General features: G+C 42.8%; 2 protein-coding genes across 2 annotated transcripts; one reads left to right on the plus strand and one right to left on the minus strand.

The window, feature by feature from the left end:
* Positions 1 to 4046: 4046 nt before the first annotated feature.
* LOC136353988 (cyclin-T1-3) lies at positions 4047 to 10521 on the plus strand. Its single transcript, XM_066305467.1, has 7 exons — positions 4047 to 4201; positions 6317 to 6578; positions 7269 to 7350; positions 8186 to 8320; positions 8555 to 8730; positions 8812 to 8963; positions 9464 to 10521. The coding sequence occupies exons 2-7, from the start codon at positions 6340 to 6342 to the stop codon at positions 10150 to 10152; spliced, it is 1473 nt and encodes a 490-aa protein (XP_066161564.1). The 5' UTR covers positions 4047 to 4201; positions 6317 to 6339; the 3' UTR covers positions 10153 to 10521.
* A 1800-nt stretch (positions 10522 to 12321) lies between these two features.
* LOC4349828 (NDR1/HIN1-like protein 1) lies at positions 12322 to 13342 on the minus strand. The gene has a single exon (XM_015761554.3). The coding sequence runs from the start codon at positions 13167 to 13169 to the stop codon at positions 12537 to 12539; it is 633 nt and encodes a 210-aa protein (XP_015617040.1). The 5' UTR covers positions 13170 to 13342; the 3' UTR covers positions 12322 to 12536.
* Between the last annotated feature and the right edge of the window lie 5079 nt (positions 13343 to 18421).

An 18421-nucleotide genomic window follows, 5' to 3' on the forward strand; every position in this document is an offset into this window, starting at 1 on the left:
CTATGTTGATTGTGTTGGGAGTTGATTGTCTCGTGGTGGGTGTTGATCGTGTTGATCGTCTCATCATGGTTAGTGTGTGTCCCCCTATCCTCCTAGGTGGGCTTGTATTTATACCCATAGGTGTCCCCTTGTCCAAGTAGAACTAGGGAAACCAAGATGGATACAATCCGAGTAGTCCTTGTCATTTCCATGTAGAATTCTGGTTGTCTTTCCTTATCCGGAACTCCTCCTATATCCGTAGGTTGTTTCCGTATAGGACATGGTATGTGGTGGGTCCTGCCGAGATTTAGTCAACTACTATTAGGTATGTGGTTTCCATAACCATGACAATAAGAACCTAGGACTAAATAAGCCATTTCTTGCAGGCATGCCTTTCTTGTACTAGGAAACGTCTCATCTAGTTCTAGGTTTGTTTTTGGGATGGAGTATATCGTAATTATAATGTGCAACTACAGTGTAGTTACACTATAGTTACATTTTAGATATTCCCTAATTTTATCCATGTAATCTAAGAGGTAGTGTGTATAATATATCACCTCTACACTAACTCTACCACATTATTCTCAATATTTTTATTTTATTTGTCTATCCAATCCAATTTTTCTTTTGTCTTCCTATTCATGGAGTTTGTGTAGAAATTACCCCTTTTATGAGGGGTGACTCCTATCTCTCTTTTCTTTCTTCTCTCCCCCACCTCACCATATTAGCTTAGAGCATCTCCAATAGTATGGTCAAATCTCACTCTCCAAACATCCATTTAGCTAGCTTTCCAAAAAGTTAGAGAATCAAATTTGTCTTTCACTCCAACAGCTTCTCTATTATCTTCTCCAATCTAACCATGGGTTCCTCGTGTCAATCTCTAACATTCTTCTTCCTCTCTCTCCCTCCATATCTTTCCCCTTCGACAATCCCCACCCACCCAGCGGCCCTCCCCCCCACTCGGCGGATGAGGAGGAGGTGGTGGCTCGAGGTGAGGGGTGCATGAACTAGGAGCCGGCGGCAGTGCCATCGCTATATTACGTGATGAATCCACGACGGCGGTGGTTCGGTTCCGATGATAGGAGACAAAATCCAAGACGACGGTGGCCGGTGCCAAACGACGGCGACGATAGCTGCAGCAGACGACAGGACAGGATGACGATGACCTCGTTGTCGTCGCTGTTGTGCCCTTTAATTCGCCAACTCTGCCGCCATCACCCTAGAATCCACGCCACGCTGCTCGAATACAGCGGGGGCGGAGGAGGCGGCGGTGGCAGCTGCATGGATGGATGACGGCCGTGACGAGGGACCGAGACAGACGACGATGGCGGCGGTCGCAGCGGATCCACCACCGGCCTGACCTCGTCATCGACGCTGCTCGAGGTCTTGCAGATGGGGACGCTCGGAGCGAGTGGTTGCGGTGACTAAAGTGGGTGGCGGCGGTTGGAGCGGATGATGGTGGCGACTAAAGTGGGTGGCGGTGGTGGCCGAAGCGAGTCGCCATGGCGGCACACCATATGGCAACGGCGGTGCGCGGAGTCGATGACGGTTATGCCTGAGCGGATGGCGCGGATGAGGAGAGTGCCGTGAGGATGGAGATGGAGGAGGGAGATAAGCATCTCGTGTGGGGCCCACGGTTTGGCCATCCAGTTTTGATTGGCCAAATTTGGCCATCGAGGGAGCTAGTTTGGCCAGCCGAATGGCCAAGGCCATTCGTTTGGCAAGGCCATTGGAGCTTGTTTTTGTCTATAGTTGCCAAATTTTGGCTTGAATAGTGGGATAGCTATTATGTTGGAGATGCTCTAAATGGCATCTTGGGGCAAGTGCTTAGTAGCTTACAGTACTTGCTCTAACGGCTCTAATGGCTCATCTAGGGGGTGTTTGGGAGTTTAGCCCCTCTCTCCCAAACACCCCTCTAGTCGTTTCTGACTTTTGGTTAGCGATGTGTGCAAGCTGTTACATATGTCATTTATTTGTAATGGGTCTAGATGACATTGCTGTTAATGTTTAAATTTAGTACTACTCCATCCGTTTTATATTATAAGTAGTTTGATGTTTTTCCTAGTCAAACTTTATTAAGTATAGCCAAATTTATGAAAATATTTTTAACAATATCTAAAATATAAAATTAATTTCATTAAATCTAACATAGAATATAGTTTGATAATATGTTTGTTTTGTGTTGAAAATACTAAAATATTTTTTTATAGATTTGATCAAACTTAAATAAGTTTGATTGAAAAAAAAGTTAAACTACTTATAGTATTATGAAATGGAGGGAGTAGTTTTTATATTAGAACTAAAATTTGTTCTCAAGAAACTTTTGTAACGTTACCACTAGTAACCTTATTGCGTTAGCAATGGAAACAGCTCACACCTTATCCAATCTCCTATTTCCCTTGTTGAAAGCTCTCAAAACAAATTTTAAAACTTTAAATCATTAATTAAAAACTTTTCAACTCAGAGATGAAAACTTTTAAATCAAACTTTGAAAACTTTCAACTAAGATTCGGAAACTTTCAAATCGAGATTTAAAAGCTTTCAACTCAGATTTGAAAGTATTAAAAATTAAGTTCAAAATTTCAATTGAATTTTTTCAATAGAACGTTGAAATTCAGGATGAAAGATTCAAATTCTAAAATACATTTAAAAAAATCCGCGAAAAAAAGGAATAAGTTCACCGGAGGTCCCTCAACTTAATAGTGAGATTTTTTGAGGTTCCTTAACCACAAAACCATAAATCTAAACTTGCATAAACCGTGCACACAAGGTCCTATGGTAATATATATGGGTGGTTTCGCTGACGTGGCATCCTAGTTAGAAAAAAATAAAAAGTATGTGGGGCCCACATGTCAGCTGCACATCTTCGGGCCCACATGCCTTCTCTTCTCTTTTCTCTCTTCTCTCTTCCCATCTTCGGGCCAGCGCCGGGCGGAATTGGTGACCGCGGCGGTGGGCCAGCACGGCAGCAGAGCGGTGGCGGGCTGCGGGTGGAACGGACAGCGGGCGAGCGCGGCGGCGGTGCGTAGGCAGCGGAGCAGCGGTAGGCCGCGGGCAGAGCGAGTGACGGAGTGGAGGCAGCGGAGCGGCGACGGGCTGCGGGCGGAGCGGGCGGCGGGCGGCGGTGGGCTACGAGCGGAGCAAGTGCGACGCCATGGCCGAGGCCTCGCCGGCGGCGTCAGCTCATTGGAATTGCCGCATGCTTGCTGTTGGTTGGGTATGGTGCATAGGCGCCCCAAGAGCACGCGCGTAAGGCTTCCTCGCCGCGGGTGGTTCCTTGTTCCTCGACAGATTCCATGAGCGCACTAATCCCAGTGCTCTGCTGCCGCGCTTCGTCGCCGCGCTCGCCCGTCTTTCGCTCTGCCCGCAGCCCGCCGCCGCTCCGCTGCCTCCGCTCCGCCGCCATGCTCGCCCACTGTCTGCTCCGCCGCCACGCTCGCCCGCTGTTTGCTCCGTCCGCAGCCCGCCGCCGTGACGCTCACCTGTTGCTCGCACATCCATGCTCGCTGATTCCGCCCGCCGCCGGCCCGAAGAAGGGAAGAGAGAAGAGAGAAAAGAGAAGAGGAGGAGAAGAAAAAAAAATGTGCAGCTGACATGTGGGCCCCACGTATTTTTTTTAATTTTTTTGCTGACTAGGATGCAACGTCAGCGAAACCACCCATATATACTGCCATAGGACCTTGTATGCACGGTTTGTGTAAGTTTAGGGATATACATTTCTGGTTTTGTGGTTAAGGGACTTAAAAATATCTCACTCTTAAGTTGAGGGACCTCCGGTGAACTTATTCTAAAAAGGAAAATCAGCACGCGTGTGCAGCGTAGAGCCGTAGACGCTCGCGGGCGCGCGTGCCATCAATTAATGGGCCGGGACTAGGAGTGGGCCTGAAACGGGCCGCCTCTGAGTCCCAAAGCATAGCACTCCAACTCCAAAGCCACGACCCAGTCCGAGACTCCGAGTCCACCTCTGCCACTGCCACGACGCACGCGAGATGAACCGACTACCCACACCAACCAAACCGACCCGAACCAACCTAGGGTTCGCGTCGCGACCCACCTCCACCTCCCCCGCAGCTTCCCCCACCTCGACGCCGCCGCCTCCCCGCGCCGCGCCTCTCCGGCGAAAGCGCTGCGCGTGCCTGCCTCCCGTCTCGCCCGCAGTCACGGATCGAGGAGGCCTCGGCTTCGGCTTCCGCGTGTGGATAGGGTTTCGACCCCCCCTCAGGTACCCATCCGATCCCATCTCTGATTCGCTTTTTCTTTCGTTGCTTGAATCGCGTCCAGGCTGTCGCCTCGTCTGCTCGGGACCTGCCGATTGCGAGATCGGGTGCTTCGTAGCACGATTCGTGGACCGTACCTACGCGTCGTCGCCCGGCAGCGGTAACCCTAGTTTTCCGGGGATTCCCTAGCGATTGCAGCTTAATTTGATGCTATTGGAATTGGATATGCTTAGATTTCGCCTCAGTCGCGCCAGGTTTTCGAGTAATTTGTCATCTGTTTGGTGGGGGTGGGGTAGAGCTGGGGAGGGTTTCAATGTAGCGAATTTCATCGGGGGATTTGTGATGACCGATTGTCAATCAAGTATTTGTGCTCAGTGCTTATAGAAATTGTGCGTTTTACTCGTGGACTGACTTAACAACGGTGTATTTTGGTAGGTCAGACCGGTTTATGATTATTTGTCTATGCACTTCCGCTGACTGGTCTGTACTACGTAGTTTTTAAGTGGGATTCATAAATTCAGCGACATGAAAAGATATGTTACACCCTGTGGTTTAGCCAGAAAGCGACCTTTAAAATTTTCTCAATCTGTAACCTGAACTCGTCCACATGAATTGCAATGGTGGCAAAACCACATCCAAAACTGTCACTGGGGTTTATTTGACCCGATTTAGATTACTCATGGTTGTTAAATACGCTGCTTCCGTTATTGGAGGGTAAAGTAATTGAACCTCCATACTTTCAGGGTGTTAAGTAATCCTTTTCATTTATTTTATAATCATTATCATCCACTTTTTACAAGTTTGTTGAAGCATTTAACATCCATGAGTAGACTATCTAAAATTTAATCTCTTGTGAAGATGGTCTTGATGGTTGGAAATCTGCACATATGGTTCGTTAATATTTTGTGGACTTAATTTTTCGTCAACTGGCTATATCAGTTGGAAATCTGAACATCTAATATTTTTTTGTGGAATTTGTGGTTCTTGCATATTATTCTTGATCTTCAAGAAATTTTAATGAAACGTCTTTAAACCTTGCAATTTAGTGATGGGTACCCTGGTACGCATATAATATGAATCACTGAACAAAATTGTGGATAACAAGAATTTTTATGTGACCCAAAGAAAGGTTTTTGTTCTGTTAGGCTCTAAAATCTGTTTAAAAAAATCTAGTTTGGTAAAACCAGAGATTCAAACTACCACTTTGGTTGAATTTTGGTTCAGCATTTGCTCTTTGCTGAACAAAGGGAATTTGTCATAAATATGTAATTAAGATTTAAGAACACTCTTTTGTTTGTTATTATTGGCTCCATAAAAAATCTGGGATAAAATCCTGTATTTTAGTTAGGTCCCCTCATTCCCTTAAAAAGCAACTCAAAAGACAGTATGTACACTCGAGGAAACCCTCTACCTAAAGACTTGATTGATTTCTTTGAAAAACTTTTTATTACCGTATGGGAAAGTCACCCAACACTCTCTCTGTAAGGATAGAGAAAAGAACAACAGACAACAAGACCAAATCCAACTGTTCTTCCTCTTCTTCTTTTTTTCGTCTATGTATAAGCTTCTTTTGAAGTGGAGTGTATTATGCTAATGTGCACCACGGCATGGAGTTTAGATGAAATCCCGGTGGACCTTTGGGCTGCTTTATCTCATCCCACTGCAGAATTATTGCTTTATCTCATTCCACTACAGAATTGTTATATTATATAGCACCCATGTGCTTGAAATTTTCTGAAGTCATCAGGATTAGTTTACAGGCAATTCATAGGAGTTGCATGATTATGCAACCATTTTCTTGTCATGCTCCAGCAATATTTTATGACACCCTGTATGTCAAATTGTTCATTGTCTTTCATGGAAGGGTAAAAAAAAAAATCTTCTTTTAGATTTCATTTAACTCATCCTTTGGTCCATTTTTTTTTCCTTTTGAGCTATTCAATAATCCTTCTGTGCTAAATTTTAACAGTAGGACATGTGTTTATGCATGTTCCCAGTAGCATACACCACACACCCACTTACGCAATCATACACAGTTCATGCTCATCCACCTATCTATTTTTTAACCCTTTTGATGTTAAATTTGAAAGTTAACATTTTTTTACTTTTCACTTCATCAGGTAATTCACGAGGGATATCCTACATGGATGGCATACAGACAAGTGACTCTTCACATCATGGAATTGTAGAAAACAGCCCATATAGAACTCCCTATGATAGATATGCAGAAGGTGGTCAACTTGGTGCTTCCTGGTATTTTAGTAGAAAGGAAATAGAGGAAAATTCCTTATCAAGAAGAGATGGCATTGATTTGAAAAAAGAGTCTTATCTTCGCAAATCATATTGCACTTTCTTGCAGGATTTAGGGATGAGGCTTAAAGTGTAAGAATACATTACCTTATGAATATTTTATCATTAATACTTGTTTTCCATGTTAATAGAACTGTTGTGTTTGACATCGTGATATCTCTTGCCAGTTCTTTAAATGTTCATTTAGAAAACATTCTGTCTTTTAGCTCAATTTATTTGCAAGTGCCTTTTCTTTCCCTCATTACTGATGACTGATGTTACCATGTTAATAACATTCGATGCCTTATGAATTGAGCCATGTTACTAAGCACTTAATTGACATGCCTTAGTACAATAAGATATTTAAATGCCTGCTTATTGATTTGTCAAGCTTTTAAATCAATAAAATGTTAATGTTATGATTTTAAATCGTAAGTGTTGCTAGTTTTTATATTTCTTCATGCTAATCTTGTATATGTTTCTGTTTCAAATGGAATTGATTCCCTATAAATACAATGCAGTGTTAGGAACAACTTATTGGCACTCTATGCAGTATCAATTGACACACAGCAAATTTGTTGCCTCAATGAGTATAGTACAACACCAATTCTTTTCTGGGAACAGAATGTACAGCATCGTTTACTATTTAGTTTCCTGGATGGCCTAATAGCAGTTTCATTGTAAATGTTTGTGTACCACTAAGTGTTCATGTACTGCATGTTTTATGTCCTGTTGACACTTTTTTGTGACCCTTGGTCCTAATGATGAATGGCTATAATTCAGGCCTCAAGTGACAATTGCTACAGCCATCGTGTTTTGTCATCGTTTTTTCCTTCGTCAATCTCATGCAAAAAATGATAGACGGGTAAGCATTATTGAAATTTTCCTATGGCACGATTATAAAGAAATAATACTCATGTGAGACAGTATTTTCAATTTTACCGGCAATTTTGTGGAAATAGTGGTCAGTGTTATATATAAATAATTAAATAGTGATCAATTTAAAGTACTTCCTGTTTTGGTTGTCACTCATTTGTGGAAGAAGCTAAAATGGTTTGTTAAGAACATCTGTTTTTATGTTATGATATGGTTGATTACCTGATGTTGCTTGGTCCTTTGAAAACAGTCATGCAGATCTGTATTACCTTAAAACCGGAGTCGTCCTCCTTCCCTTCCCACCCCATCCCCACATGTGAAAATATCATGAGAAAAACCGTTCCTAGAAACCGAGAGAAAAATCGCTGCAAGAAAACTGGAGTCCAAACAAACCGAGAGAAAAACCATTAAAAAAATGGGTTTTTATCCTGGTTTTTTTGGAGCATGAGGTTATCTCTCAGTTTTTCCGTGTCCAAAATAAAAGGACAAAAACTGTTCTTGAAAACCGAGAGATAACCTCATGCTCCAAGAAAACCAGGATAAAAAATTGAGAGAGAATGTTTCAAAAAAACAAGAGAAAAATATGGGATAAGAGAAATTTTGACCATGTTCACCAGAAAAATCAAGTGAAAATACGGGATATGAGTGAATTGAATAGGTTCATCAGATCCCATTCCGTTGCAACGCATGACATGTTACTAGCTAAAGTTAATTCAGATGGCAGTACATTCTTTTTCTGTGTTGCACGCCATACATGATACACAATTGCTGCTTGTCAGGGTAATTCTTTTCTATCAATTATTTATGTTCATTATAACTTGCAGACAATCGCCACAGTTTGCATGTTCTTGGCGGGAAAAGTTGAAGAAACACCCAGACCCCTGAAAGATGTCATACTCATTTCCTATGAAATCATCCACAAAAAGGATGCTGCTGCTGTTCAGCGAATTAAGCAGAAGGTAAAATAATTGGCTGAGAAATCTTTTGTTGGTTTCCTTACCTAGTTACCCTTATTTTTTCAGTTGTCAGTCCAACTGTTAAGCAGTGCTTTCTTTCTTTTTTCTTTTCTTTGTGAAGAGGGGTGCAAGTTTTAAAAATTATTGGTTTCCTTTTATATTTCTTTCTTTAAATTCAGTCTCTTGATTACTTTGGTGTGGAATGGCAGGTTTGACTAATTTTGCTGTATTCTGCAGGAAGTATATGAACAGCAGAAGGAGCTTATTTTACTTGGGGAGCGTGTTGTGCTTGTAACACTTGGTTTTGATCTGAACGTGCACCATCCGTACAAGCCCTTGGTTGAAGCAATAAAGAAATTCAAGGTTGCTCAAAATGCACTTGCTCAAGTTGCCTGGAATTTTGTCAACGATGGGTATGCTAAAATTACTCTTCTCCTTACATAATAGTAATCCCCTATTATGCCTATTTACTACGCCTTAAAAGGGGTGTACAGGCTACGCACTTCACTTTGCCTTCAATTTAAGCCCCACCATATTGCGGCCGGCGCAATCTTCCTGGCTGCGAAGTTTCTCAAAGTCAAGCTTCCATCAGATGGCGAGAAGGTCTGGTGGCAAGAGTTTGATGTAACCCCACGGCAGTTGGAAGGTTCGTCTCTAGATACAAAGGCAGTAGTGCATTTTTGCACTATCACCTATTGGGCTATTCAATTTTCTTAAGGATTCAATTTTTGCATCCCCCACAAGTAGCTGCAGTTGTTGCCTTAGATTAGCTATCTAGGAATCCCATGAGAATTGGCAGCCAAATTTCATCTTCTCAAAAATGATAGATTATAGTGGAACTAGGTTGGGTCAATGGCATGCAGAGTATTGGGGGAGAAATTTTTAGGATACGCAGGGGAATGCCATGTACAGGAACATACTGGGATGAACTTGTACTGGATTGCCTCTAATATGGAAATGGATTTTCTCTTTTTGTTGGTGTCACCTTTGAGTGCAACTGCTTTGGTAGACATCATCTGTTTGGACTTATGTTAAATCTGTTCGCCAGTCCTATCTTAGCTAGTGTTACTCTTAATGGTCTTTTATTTCAAAGAGAGCTGACAAGCATACATGCATACATTGTGCATTTATTCTTATTCCCTTCAGAGGTTAGCAACCAAATGTTGGAGCTCTATGAACAAAACCGTGTGGCACCACCACCATCACAAGGGAATGACACTGAAGGTAGCTCTGCGAGTGTGGTCAATCAACGTGCTTCTGGGAAAGCTCCGGGATCTTCTGAAGAGCCTCCCACCCATGAAAATCACCTAGCGCCCAGACAGTCGAGCACGCCAGGCCACCAGGGCTATGACCACCCTCATCCTGAGAAGCAGAACTCAAGCCAGAGGGTACCTCAGAATGATGCAAGGGATGGTACTGCCAATAGCAACGAAGGCCCCAATATGTCATCAACGATGGATGCGATGAAAAAGATAGACAAGGATAAGGTGAAAGCTGCCCTGGAGAAACGGAGGAAATCGAAAGGCGATGTTGCTAAAAAGGTTGATATCATGGATGATGATGACCTAATCGAGAGGGAACTGGAACATGGTGTGGAATTGGCTGCCGAGGACGAGAAGATCAAGCACGAGAGGAGGCAGAGTTGGCCCCATTCTGCACATCGGGAGGATCACCAAGGCGTCGCTCGCCTGACTGAAAACACTGAGGAAGGTGAGTTGTCCATAGACAGCCAAGAGTACCGTTCTCCGGAGCTTGACAACCGAAAGAGAAAGGATATGCATGAGCACAGGAATTACGATCGCGGTGAAAGGGACCTTAAAAGGTTAAGGTCTTGAGAGTGAAAGTGTTAATGTTCGGCACATCACATTGAGGAGCGCGATTCGCATAGCATCGCATGTGACTTGGGCTATCAGATTTGTAGAACCTATTTGTTGTCACTAGAGCTTATGCTTATATGTATGTGGGAGATTGAACTGTACTATATAGTTTAAAGGATGGTTTCCCCAGAGAGCGTGTACATGTTTTAGAGATGTTTAACTGTTCCTGAGTCCCGACAGTGTTATGAACATTCAGAAGCAGCTTTAAGCTGTGAACGATACGAATGAGATCATCGCAAGACTTATATGTATGGCCCAACGAGAAATTGTTGTAATTCGGATTGCTGACTCGAGGTAATATGGAAGAACAATGATTGTTTTCCTACATATAATAGCCATCGTTTGCTCCTATCACAAACAGAAGTTTTTCATGTGATGTTCTGGTGGTCTTGTGTTTCATTAATGAGAGGTGATTAATGTCTGAAATACGCATCGACGTAAATGAGGTTCATGATTTTGTTAGTTTGCATAACTCATCATGCTCAGAGACAAGGCTAAGAAAACGGCGTGCTCTCATTCTCATGTGGCAATTAGGACAACCATTATAACTCTTCATCTAACATCATAACAAGATAATACTACAGTGTTCACTCAATTCCTGGAAGCCAGCTTTTTCTCTATAATGATAGCACTAGTACCATGATATATCATTCAATCAGATCATCCAAACTCTGATCACAAGATGTCCAAAAGTGCCAGGCAGTCCACATCACATAAAACAAGAGCCGAAGAACACAATCGATATGGTTGGTCACTCCGGTAGTTGCATCTGCCACCTTTTCTCAACATGAACAGCACAGGCTCTCTTCTCTTCTGTTGCATTGCAATTTGCAAAGACAAAAAAATCATCACAAAATGATCCATCAGAATTCAGAGGCAGCCAGATTGCCAGCTTTCCGGTGCCAGAAATGAGACATGGCGAGGCAAGTGCAACAGTGTCCTGGACATGGAGCTGACACAAGCAAAAGGGAGGAAAGCGACCCACATGGAAATGGATGGATTGGATGCAAATGCAATCAAGAATCAACAATTGCCAATGCTTAGCCCCTAATCTTCTCATCACTTTTAAAGCTTGGGCAACTTCTCAAGCAATGCTGCTAGGAGTTAGTTAAGCAGTAAACATCTTTTGATCTTTTCACAGAGTAAATTGCACATGCAAATGCAGTTTCTGAAATGTTGAGTCACATAAATGAAAATCAGTGGACCAGCCTACTTCTGCCTGCCTGCATCAAAGTACCTTTCTTCCTCATCCTTTTTTGTATGAAAGAAAGGAGAGAAGATACAAGAGATGAAATCCTTATCATTTTGGAGGAAATCTTGGCCACATGGTACTCCTCCAATAATGCAAGCATCACCATGACCCCTAGAATCTTATTGCATCAATCACTAAAGCCTGAGTTGTAAATACAAAAAAAAACTCACTGAACACCAGTGTCAAAGTCTTCTCTACCACAGTAAGCATCACACTGTCACTGTTCTATAACAACCGTTTACCTAAAAGGAGAACTGTTGTAGCAACTGAAACTGCAGAACTGATCAAAAGGCTATCTCATCACTTACTACTACTGCAACTACTACTACTGCAACTACTACTACAAGTTTGGCAGGTTCAGAAGGAGAAGAAATCACCTAGAAACTCCCCAAAAGAAATCTTTCTTGAAAAAAAAATCATTTTATCTCTTTGTAGATGCTTGAACACATGGAGAGATGCCAGTACAATGAAGAAAAATACTCTACATTCTTGGATAGATAGAGCACTCTCCATAGTCTCTGCTAATAAATTTGTTGGAGAAGTTTCTTGGGATCTCCAAGTTCAGTTAAGAGAGAGACTAATCACCAACTGCTTAGTAGTCCACAACATCTGGGATCTCCAGGTCCAATCTAAAACGTACTTAACTTCACCAAATCCTATACTTTGATGTGTGTTCTGGTTGTTGCCACCGAACTTGCAATCCAACAAAATTCCAAAAAATCAGTTGATCCCCTGAACTCGTATTCTTCAAAATCGACTTGCAACCTACCAAAAAGTCCTCGAATTCCCCCCAAAAAATCCGGACTTGGATAGAACTCACTCAATCCACAAAACAACACGGATTGGATTGAAGCTAAGTGACAAACACAGAGATCTCCAAAAAGAAGAGTTCCTTTTTTTTTAACCATAGTTATAATATCCTTTTATTAACAATTAAACGTGGAACTGAAAGCTTAACAACGCTTAAACACAAAATATACTTTGATTAACCCACGCTAAATTTACCTCTATACCCCCCACCTCAACGCTACAGTAATTACCGACATTTATGCACACCTCGCCGTCGCCGGAGCCGGAGAAGACGAGACAGCTAGACCTCGACGCGGCAGTAGGTGGCGGTCTGGAACTTGAGGCCATTGGCGCCGGGGTAGCCGTTGCCGCCGGAGGCGATGAAGAAGGCCGGGCAGGTGACGAAGAGGTGGTAGTGGCCGGAGATCCAGCTGCCGACCTTCCACCGGACGCGGCCGTCGATCTTGACCTGGAGGATGAGGTACTCCGCCGCGACGTCCTTGGCGAGGGCGTCGCCGAGGTAGGGCGCGAAGGGGACGTCCGGGCCGGAGAGCACCGGCGACCAGACGTCGACGTCGCCGTGGCCCTGGTACACCGGCGGGAGCGAGGCGGCGAGCGTGATCTGCTGGTACTTGTAGGAGGCGTAGACGTCGAGGCGGTCGTAGTAGACGCCGACGCGGTCATTGGGGTTGCGGGAGGCGACGGTGACCTGGAGGGCGGTGGAGAGGACGCCGGAGGTGGAGGAATTGGAGAGGTCGAGCTGGCGGAGCGTGGCGTCCTGGAGGAAGAAGCGAGGGTGGGTGGGGCGGAGCACGAGGTAGACGATGAGCGCGATGATGGCCACGATCAGGGCGAGGCCGAAGAGGATCGTCAGCAGCCGCCGGCACGCCTGCCGGATGTCGTCGTCGCCGTGGTTGCCGCAGTCCTTGCCCATCGCCGCCGGCGAGCTAGCTCCCTTGCTATGGATGGATGGATTTCTTGGCTTTCTTGGCTTCGTGTGAGAAGAGGAGAGGAGAAGAGAGGAGGAAATTGAGTTGGAATGGAAATGTGAAGAGAGAGATAGAGAGAGGGAGAGTGAGGTGGCCGTTTGGGAATGTGAATGTGAATGAATGAATTTTGGGGAGATGGATTCTTAATAAATGGGTCACCCTCTCTCCCTTTTTCTTTTCTTTTGTGGGTTTGTTTATTTGATTATTTTATACAGAGAGACAATGGATGAATGGGTTTGGGTGAGGTGTGTTGTTATATTATGGGATCATGTTGAAATCATGGGGTTGCTATATACTCGTTCCCTCTAAAAAATCTAACATAGTATTATTACATAGGATATTTCTTAATATAATGAATCTGGATAGAAGTTTATCCAGAATCGTTATGCTAGAAAATATCATATATTATACTAGTTGATTTTTTTGTCGAAGAGAGTATGTGAGGGTTTTCTTATGCTTTTGTTGAAATGTAGTATGGTTTATGTGAAATACTTTGGTTTTCAATGCATGCGCCGGTGATTTTTAGATATACGCTGACTATTTATTTTATTTGAAATAATAAAGTAATTATCATTGTTTTCGTTGTAATTTGTTTTATCATTAGAGGTACGTTAAATATGATTTATATTTTCGGGATTGCTATATGTCATTCGAATGAAATTTGGGGAAGAAATCTTACAGATTTTGGACCATTGGATCCATGCCAAAATTCGTGCATCGGCTTCTCTCCTCCAACTCCGGTGGTCTCCCCTTCTTCTCCGGCGCCGGCGACACCCCAACTCCGGCAGGAAGCATATGGGTTAGGGTTTGGGGTTGGGGTTAGAGTAGGAGGGGGTTGGGGGAGGGGGAAGAGGGGGTTTCCTCGGAGCTTAGAGGAATGGCCGTGGGCGGTGGACTTCGGCTGGTGGTGAGGCGGCGGCGGCGCTGCCGAAGCCGCGGGGATGGAGGATGGTGATGGGCTGGCGTTGGCGGCGGGGGCAAAGCAAGCGTGTGGTTAGGAGGCAGCGGGCGGTGGTTGCGGATCCGGCGGCGGGGAACCGCCGGAGACAAGGACGGCGGGGCGGGGGCACCTCGTCGTCACTGCCTCGAGGACAAAGAGAGGGGGGAGGGGGAGGGGGAGGGGGGCTCGCCGACGCCGTTGACCCCTTCCGGCCAGTCGGCAAGGCGGGCAGCGGCGCGGTGGGGTAAACACCCAAAATTTTAGCCAAAAACTTAAAATACGATATTTTAGAATTTGTATCCAAATTTTCAAAGTTTTTGTTCTAGGGGTATTTTGGTCATTTCGACAAATTTGTATAGTACTAACGGAGACTAACCAGACGGCGATGGTAAATCGTAGAAGTTAAGCAAAAGTCGATGGCATATTGTATAACGTAATAAAGTCAGTGGCAAATCGTAAACGTGTAACAAAGTGAGTGGCATACAATGGATTCTCTCTTTGCTTTATGTGAAATTCTCTGATTTTCGATGCATGCGCCGGTGATTTTTAGATGTACGTTGAATATTTATTTTATTTGAAATAATAAAGTAATGATCATTTATTTTATTGTAATTTATTTTATCGTTAGAGGTACTTTAAATATGACTTATATTTTTGCCAGAAGTAATTATATCATACATTGAAACTAGACAGTGTGTATATTATTGCGTATATTTGTTTGGGATACATCAAATTACTGGAAACAATTTGTTTAAACTCAAAGAGGAGTTAAAATTATTCCAATTGATCCAATGCATCGGTGGATGAACTTTGTTTTTAATCTTGGAGTAAAACGGGCGATAATTGTAGAGGAGGGCTTAATTGAAAAGGGATTTCTCACTTTTTTTTTGGGAAAAAAAGAATTTGCTGATAAATAGCTATAGAAGTTTGGTGTTATACAAAATAGGCTTTAGTAAAAGAATAAAGCTAAGTGCACAACAAAACCTTTTCTTTTCTCAGAAAGAAATGAAAAGGATGGAAAAGACAAAGGTCTTCTTTCATGAATCACCAAACTATGTTTTGTATCCATCACCTTTATGAACCCACAAATATTACAGTTACAGGTCTGTTCAAGTGTTGCAATTAATTAAAAATATTAAATAGAAATTCAATATTCAGGGGACAGTTACATGTAAATTTATTGTAGTAGCTAGGAAGATCTCATTAGAAGAGTATATCAGCTCCATGTCACTGATTAAAGGGAACTTAACAGAAATCTCAGCAACAGCTTATCTTTACAAGCTATAGATATCTCAGAACAGAAGTCAATGTGAGATTGCAACAACGACAAGAACCTCCTACCTGATGATTCTACTGAAAATGCTCAATGCATATTGTTATGTGTCAACCGACCATAGATATAATAAAGTCGTCGTTCAACCAAACATTAACTTTAAACAAGTAGTTGCAAAAGAAAAGGTCAAAGTTGATCATGATCTAAGGCATCTAATCAAGATTAGTATTTATCTATGTTTCTAAAAAGAATTAATATTCCTCTCAAAGAGGGAAATATGTTTATTTTTATTTTTTTAAAAAGAAGGATACAATGGTCCATGGCCGTTAGTTGATTAGATTTCTTATAGTGAAACTTTTTTGTGCTCGTATTTGTAACTAATTATTTTTTTAGTAGGAAGCGATATATCTGTCGACAACGGTGAGATGTTTGTGGTGATTCTTGCAATGTTAAGATATGTCTAAACAATCTTTCGAAGGTGCTCGTATAAGTAAAAGGTATTCCTTCAATCGCAAAAATCTTAACCTTGGAGGGTATGTGACCTGCTAGTAGAACGAATTTAGACAAATGGTTGACTAGATTTATTGGGCTAGGTGACCCCTCCTAGGTTTAGGTTGAGGTTTTCTTAACTGAGTAGTGTTTACTTATAGGGATGAGCGAGCGTGTGCGCGTATATTAGTATATGTGTTTGTAATTTTTTAAATAAAAGAAAAAGAACAACAGTAAACCACACTGTGCTCTTAACTTATTACTATTCATGCTTGATTGACATCATCTGAATTCTGCACTGTACAGAATTGAACCAAATTTTTAATAAAGAAAATAGGAGTAATAAATTGACTGTGACGAAACGTGCATCCGCTCATCTGGCAATAGTACGCAAACCGAAGAGGGAGGGACCCAGCAGAAGCAGAAGAGGAAAAGCAGGAGCTAGAAATGACGTGGTTTTGATGGCTTTGTGCCCGTTGGAGTCTGCAGGGCCCACCAGGCAGGCAGATATTGTCATCACTAAAAAGAAAACGTTGGCTCTCCCCCTGCTGCTTCCATGCTTTTGAGCAGGGGAAGTCGCTGTAATTAATTTTAGCTTACCTGCTAACGACCTGTCAACGAACCAATCGAGAAGACTTTTGTTAGTACAGAACTGAGATCAATCAATCCGTTAATTCTATGGGCATTATCATTCAATTACTTTACTCTTAATCCGTTAATATGATCAAAGAACCAGATAGAGCAACTGTAGCTTAATTACTTTACTCTTACCAGTGACACTATCACTCACACTTGTAGGACTATGATGGCTTGTTAATTATAATCAATCATGTATATGTAAGATAAGTAAAGTGAGGACGCGTTGATTCTGGAAGGCCATGTGGCACATGTTACACGCGTACGTACGAACCATAGCCTTGCACACGCCGCTCCATTAAAATTTTGGTTTCTTCTTCTCCTTCAATTCAACAAGAGAAACATCCAACAGTTGGAGGCACTTGCAAGCAAGCTGCTGCTAGCAAGGTGTGTCCTACGCGGCAACGAAAGGACAATCCCAATTCTCCAGCCGGCGACACATGAGACGCGTACGCACATGCCGCTCTGTTCAGCACTCCCTCCATTCCCAACTTCTTCTCCTCTCATTTTTCACATGAAAGTTTCACAAAATACTACTACTCTATTCCATAAAAAAAATAAACTTTAGCTACGAATCTCTACACGCATGTATGGTTCGTAGTTAGGATTGAATCTGTTTTGAGACGGAGGGGGTAAACTGTAGTCTCTCCGTTCATTAAAAAACCAACTTAATACCAAATATGACATATCTTATTTTAGTATTATGATTCTACTTTAGTTTTTTATGAGACGGAAGGAGTATATGTTCTTACGTAAATTGTATATAGAAAAATTACTTTAAAAATTATATTAATTTATTTCTTTTTTAAATTATTAGAGTTGTTCCGTTTTACGGGTTTTGTGAAAGATAAACACGGAAGGATGGAACTGTGCTAATTTAGCCTACCCTACTCATGGGTTGTTGACATGATGATGGTGATTATGATGAAGGAGGCAGGCATCGAAGCTTCGTCGGGTTGGCACGGTCGGACCAAAAGCGGCTTTTTAGTGCCCAATCCACCCAACTCTCAACCTTGATCGTCTCTTTGCTTTTTAACTTGGCCCCAGAATCCGATTCTCCTAAAGCCTAAATTTTTCCTCCCTTTCAACTGCACACGTACTACCTGCTACTGCTGGTCCTTCCCCCTCTCTCTCTCTCTTTCTCCCTATCTAGGTAGAGTTTCTAGAGCATCAAATTCTATCACTTTTCACGTAAATGTAAATCCTGTCACTTTTAGATGGTAGTGTTAAGAAGAGAAGAGAGTGGTCTGCTGCAGAACCAAATTTTACCAATGTATAAATATCAGATCAGTGAATGAGAATTCGACACACAGAAAACACTGCTAAATAAAGAGGACAAAGTAGACGGGGAGAGGGGAGTGTGACCGGGATCAGAATGGGACCTCACCTCCTCCCCTAATCCCAATTTCCGATTTCGAGTGCATTGTGCAGTCTCACGTATGCATCAGGTCGTTTTGGTGCACGACGGTGGTGAAGACGAAAGGAAGACGGACAGCGACCTATCTCTGCTCCTCCATGGCCGTCGCTCTCCCTCCCTCCCTCACATCACAGACCAAGACGACGACCCACATATAGGAGTAATTTACTTCTACTCCCTTCTTTTTCCAGTTCTCACTCGCCGTCCGTACGCCTGTGACTTCCAATTGACTGCATCTATTTGACTGACGCTTACTACACAACGCAACCATCATGGCTTTCAAATCCATGGGAATAATACTACATACTCCTACATGACAGGGCAAGGGTAATTAAGAGATAATCATATTGGTTTTGACTGGTTTTGACCCATCAGGGGCAGCATAAATCCCTTTCCTAGATATTATTAGGCCATAACATACCAAGTCTACTAATATAAATCC

This window comes from Oryza sativa, chromosome 11 (genome assembly GCF_034140825.1).
Source record: "Oryza sativa Japonica Group chromosome 11, ASM3414082v1".
Lineage (NCBI taxonomy): Eukaryota > Viridiplantae > Streptophyta > Magnoliopsida > Poales > Poaceae > Oryza > Oryza sativa.

Excerpts from the sequence above, each read along its gene's own strand:
- LOC4349828 (XM_015761554.3), bottom strand. The coding sequence starts at position 13,169 with ATGGGCAAGGACTGCGGCAACCACGGCGACGACGACATCCGGCAGGCG.
- LOC136353988 (XM_066305467.1), top strand. The coding sequence starts at position 6,340 with ATGGATGGCATACAGACAAGTGACTCTTCACATCATGGAATTGTAGAA. Across the intron at positions 6,579-7,268 it reads TTAGGGATGAGGCTTAAAGT|GCCTCAAGTGACAATTGCTA; the intron begins GTAAGAATACAT and ends GCTATAATTCAG. Across the intron at positions 8,731-8,811 it reads TGGAATTTTGTCAACGATGG|GCTACGCACTTCACTTTGCC; the intron begins GTATGCTAAAAT and ends AGGGGTGTACAG.